General features: G+C 37.5%; 1 protein-coding gene across 4 annotated transcripts; it reads right to left on the minus strand.

Annotated features, from left to right (window-relative positions):
- Nucleotides 1-7: 7 nt before the first annotated feature.
- Nucleotides 8-3908, minus strand: LOC111397918 (peroxisomal nicotinamide adenine dinucleotide carrier-like). 4 transcript variants are annotated; one of them, XR_002703325.1, is made up of 7 exons: nucleotides 3795-3908; nucleotides 3575-3661; nucleotides 3420-3497; nucleotides 3251-3325; nucleotides 3001-3057; nucleotides 2831-2919; nucleotides 1611-1708 (listed from the first exon to the last, which is right to left on the minus strand). XR_002703325.1 is itself a non-coding variant. In XM_023024888.1 (6 exons), the coding sequence occupies exons 1-6, from the start codon at nucleotides 3855-3857 to the stop codon at nucleotides 924-926; spliced, it is 462 nt and encodes a 153-aa protein (XP_022880656.1). In that variant the 5' UTR covers nucleotides 3858-3908; the 3' UTR covers nucleotides 833-923. The 4 variants fall into 4 exon arrangements, 3 of the variants coding, with proteins under 3 accessions (XP_022880652.1, XP_022880656.1, XP_022880661.1); XM_023024888.1 differs by lacking the exons at nucleotides 2831-2919; nucleotides 3001-3057 and adding an exon at nucleotides 833-951 and having other exon boundaries at nucleotides 1610-1740; XM_023024884.1 differs by lacking the exons at nucleotides 2831-2919; nucleotides 3001-3057; nucleotides 3795-3908 and adding an exon at nucleotides 8-951 and having other exon boundaries at nucleotides 1610-1708; nucleotides 3575-3786.
- Nucleotides 3909-4261: the final 353 nt, after the last annotated feature.

Below are 4261 nucleotides of genomic sequence, written 5' to 3' on the forward strand. Positions count from 1 at the left end.
TTGACCTATCTCAAATTTAGGCCCTTACTTGACAATTGGCACAACTTGCCAATGGGCAACAATAATTACAAAATCAATTAGCGACTATCCAAACTGAGGTAGCTATTATTCGTGAAGAGAATAGAGCCCTAGCCGCTAGGTTGAACACCCTAGATCTAACCCCGTATTCGACTGAAGCTGAAAACTCTGAAGCGTCCATTAATAGACCTCATCGTCGTCCACAGGATGGTCGACACCATGTTAGACATAATCGTAGGGATGAAAATCAGGTTCGTGATCGAGGACAGGAATATCACCATCGTGGTACACAGTCTCCCCTCGCCGCGAGGAGCGTTTCTTTCGAAACATTAAGTTAGATGCCCCCACATTTTATGGTTGTCTAGACCCTAGTATATTCAATCGATGGATTAGAGATATGAATCGCTTCTTTGCTTGGTATGGAGTCCCAGAAGATCGGAGAGTTCAATTTTCCAGTCTGAAATTAACTAGCACTCCTCAACTCTTTTGAAAAAGTGTTAAGGATCTCCTGGAGAGACGTCATGCTCCAACTGCTGGGAGCTGGGATAAAATGAAGCGTCGCCTTCAAGATAAGTACTTACCCCAATCTTACAGGGGTAACTTGTTGGATCAATGGAATGCACTTACGCAAGGTAATCGACCTGTGACCGAGTACGTTGCTCAGTTTGATGAGTTTCGAATGAGGTGTCAAGTTATTGAGGTTGAGGTCATGACCTTAAATAGGTTTAGGCAAGGTCTAAAGGAATGATCTCAAACGTGAGCTTGCCCTTAGAGGCGTCACCACTCTTGACCACGCCTACTCTTTCGTTTGGGATTACGAGTTAGTGACTAGGACGCCGTATAAAACTCGTAGTGACACCCATACAGCAACCTCATCTGCATCCACTTCATCCCTTAAATCTATTCTAGGGCCTCCTCCTTCTAATGCTACCCCTGCATCGAATAGTAAAGGTAAAGGTCATGAAGTTTCAAGGGCGTCCTTCAGTTTGCAATGCTTCAACTGTAAAAGAAAAAGAACAATTCTTTTTCTCGTTTATCTCCACTTCAAACATGAGAAGTAACATATGCTCGTCCAAATTTTCACAAACTTGATCAAGACCTCGTGAATGGTAATGAAATGAGTTAGATAGAAAACTTATTATGCCTAGAGTGAACCTGTGAATGTCCAGATTTACCATCTGTTTTGGAAGAATTTATAAACTGTTTAATTTATAAATAGATAGAATGACCAGTGGAGAAGTGGATAGTATTTTTTTAGTTCATTGGAATAAGTGGTTGAAAATAAAGTTTGACCATTTATAATGATCTACAAATTTTGCCACACGAATGGAAAAGCTTAAGCCTCCATTCTGGCCCTCACAGCCTAACTGACAGGCTTATAAAGTACTTGCATCTGAAAGATATCTTCACAGTAGAACTAGACCCTAGGGTATATGTAGAATTGAGACTCCATATGTAAATGGTTCTGGACAATAATGGCAAGAAATTAAGTAGATACCAAGCATATAGGAACAGGACATTAACAAATTTCATAGTGTAGTACAAATAGAAAAACTGTGAATTGAAAGTAATCCAGCAACAAGTGTATTACCCAGATAGAGCAGCCACCACAAGTGATGAGACCATTCCAACTGATCCATCACCAAACCCTTTCTTCTTACGTGCAAGGGCAGCAGCTTCAGCCTTGTTCCTGAATATTTGATAGAAATAATAGTAAACACCCTGTACCATAAAAATTATATAAGAAACCATAAATGTAGATTAATAATGATCATATTTAAGCTACAGGAAAAGCCTGCTTTTCTAGGGAAATGATTCAAGGGAAAATAAATAAACAAATAAAATCAATCCGTCTACCATAAAATTATAATTGCACAAGAAATCACAAATGTAGATTACTAATAGTAATATTTTAGTGATCTGAAAAATACTGGTCTTCTGGGGAAAGGATGTCAAGGCTACACATTCATCTTGATTATTACAACAATGATAGTACTACACACTAGGTTCAAGAACTATGAATTTACACAATGGCTAACACATAAATAGACAGACTACAGATACTTTCTTCTAATAAGCAGAAAGTTCAGAGTACCAAAACCAATGTCATGGTTTGATTTGGCACAATTATTTAAGTAGGAAATGAAAAGTGTATTATTAAAGTATAGTAGGATACTAGTTTTTTTCTTTCTTTCTTTACCTATCTTGGTTTGGTTAATGAAGAATACAGAAAGAAAAAATGGGAGAATAAATCATAGAATAAAAAAGGCAGCAGCAAAATTGAGCACGACAGCAGATTTACTCTTGTTACCGAAAACATGGTTCCAATAGAACTTTTTACAGAAGTGGGTCCATTAGATTTCATCACTAGCTACCTCATGTCAAATTTGAAACTTTTCGTACTAATTTAGATTCTAAGCAAACATATACAAGCTTCATCGTGTATTTATTTGCATAAAATTAGTGCTCTTGGACTGAAATTAGAGATTTCAGATTCAAATCTGTACACATTTTTCTCCAAATCCCAATTGAACCACCTGTGATTTCATTCAAAACAACATGATCTCATGCAAAGACATGAACAGTATCTACGTCGCTCCGACTCTCCACAATGCCCAGTCAACAGCACTACAGTATTGGGTTAGGGGCTTAGTGCATAAAATTCATTAGGATTGGATAATTTATCTTGTTTCAATATTGATTATTATTTTTTCTTGAAATACCACATGGATGGACTATTGACAAGCAACTAACAGAATAAAGCAGGTGAAAATAATTTCACAAATAATGTTTGCAGCAATGGCACACTTGCCAATTCCAGGGGACCACATAACACCCAGCCTGCCAACTATGCCCATCAATCTATTGTCCCTCCACGGCAGAACGCTGCTACCTGACTACCTGGACAATTAGACTTCCAATCCGTTTACCAAATTTAAGGGGGGGGAAGACTATCACCATTCATAACCAAAATGTTCTTACTTTACAAGCAATTCTTTGCTTTTTTTTTTTTTGGGCATCAAGAACCGAATTCCAGTCCTGCAGTACGAAACCTTTGATCACAACTTATTTTTATTTCTGTTCTCCATTTCTTACTTAATCTAGAACTGATGCCAACATTATGAGAAAAATGCACAACCAAATTTGAGCAATAATAAGAGAGTCGCATAATAACTCATGAACGTGTCCCAGATTAGCAGCAATTGAATATAACGAGGTAAAATGAACTCGCCTGAGACGCAGCAGTGCCGACCAGGGACGGAGTTAAACCGCCGTACAGCCGACCCCATCCTTCTTGCTTCACAACCTATAAATAGATTTCTTCACTAATTCCATAAATATAACAAAAAAGGGGGACAATCAAACAAAAGTAATCTAAAATTTCATAAAAGGGAAAAAACCTGAAACATTTGTTCTACAGTCCCAAGATTTATCTTCTCCTTCTTCGGATCTCGATCCGTTTGTTGCCGCGTATTCACCTACCACGATCAAATATCACATAAAGCCCAACTCGTCAACCAAAAAAACAGAAATTGTAACAGAGAGAATCTTTTACAGTTTGGAGAGGATAGGTAATGAGCTGAGCGATGATTCCACCACCAGCACCGGCGAGGCCATTGATCAAAGCGTCTGACATGATTTCCTACGATTAACAGTTGGAGAGATGGATCATTTGGGGGAAACAGACAAACAATTCTCTGATTTTGACTGCTGCAAGTGAAATAAAATTGAAATGAAAAGCAAAAGGAGAACATGCAGAACGTGGGTGGACTTACTTTTGGTGTTGCGTTCAAGAAAGCCAGCCCCACTGACACCGGGGGCGAAGCAGCTTTTGGCATTTTCTAGTTTGGAGCATCTGATTTTACTGTTTTAGCCTTGTGGGTCTGCATTCAAGAAGCCCATTCCAGTGACGTACTGACATTGGATGGGGGCTAGAAGTGGGCAGACTTATACAGAGTGTGAGCCTATTTTTCATCAAAATACATTCTTTAATAGTAATTGGACATTATTTTAATTATTTATTTTTCAATAAAATAATATTACACGTAAACTTAAAATTTTTTTTTATTTATTAATCATAAATATTTCATTATAATACTATTTTAAAGTGTATTTTAAAAAAAAAAATAGACTCAAACAACCCCTTTAATAATTAGCGTATGTTTGAGCGTTTAATGATTTTTTTGGCCAATTTCATTTTCTAAATCTGGGGGGGCCACATTGTTGGAAATTATGAGAAAAA

This window comes from Olea europaea, chromosome 1, assembly GCF_002742605.1.
Source record: "Olea europaea var. sylvestris chromosome 1, O_europaea_v1, whole genome shotgun sequence".
NCBI classification, from domain to species: Eukaryota; Viridiplantae; Streptophyta; class Magnoliopsida; order Lamiales; family Oleaceae; genus Olea; species Olea europaea.

Coding starts and splice junctions, on each gene's coding strand:
- LOC111397918 (XM_023024884.1), bottom strand. CDS start 3,773: ATGTTCTCCTTTTGCTTTTCATTTCAATTTTATTTCACTTGCAGCAGT. Junction 3,498..3,574: donor TTACCTATCCTCTCCAAACT/GTAAAAGATTCT, acceptor TGATCGTGGTAG/GTGAATACGCGGCAACAAAC. Junction 952..1,609: donor GTGGTGGCTGCTCTATCTGG/GTAATACACTTG, acceptor TATTCGATGCAG/GGGTAGCATTAGAAGGAGGA.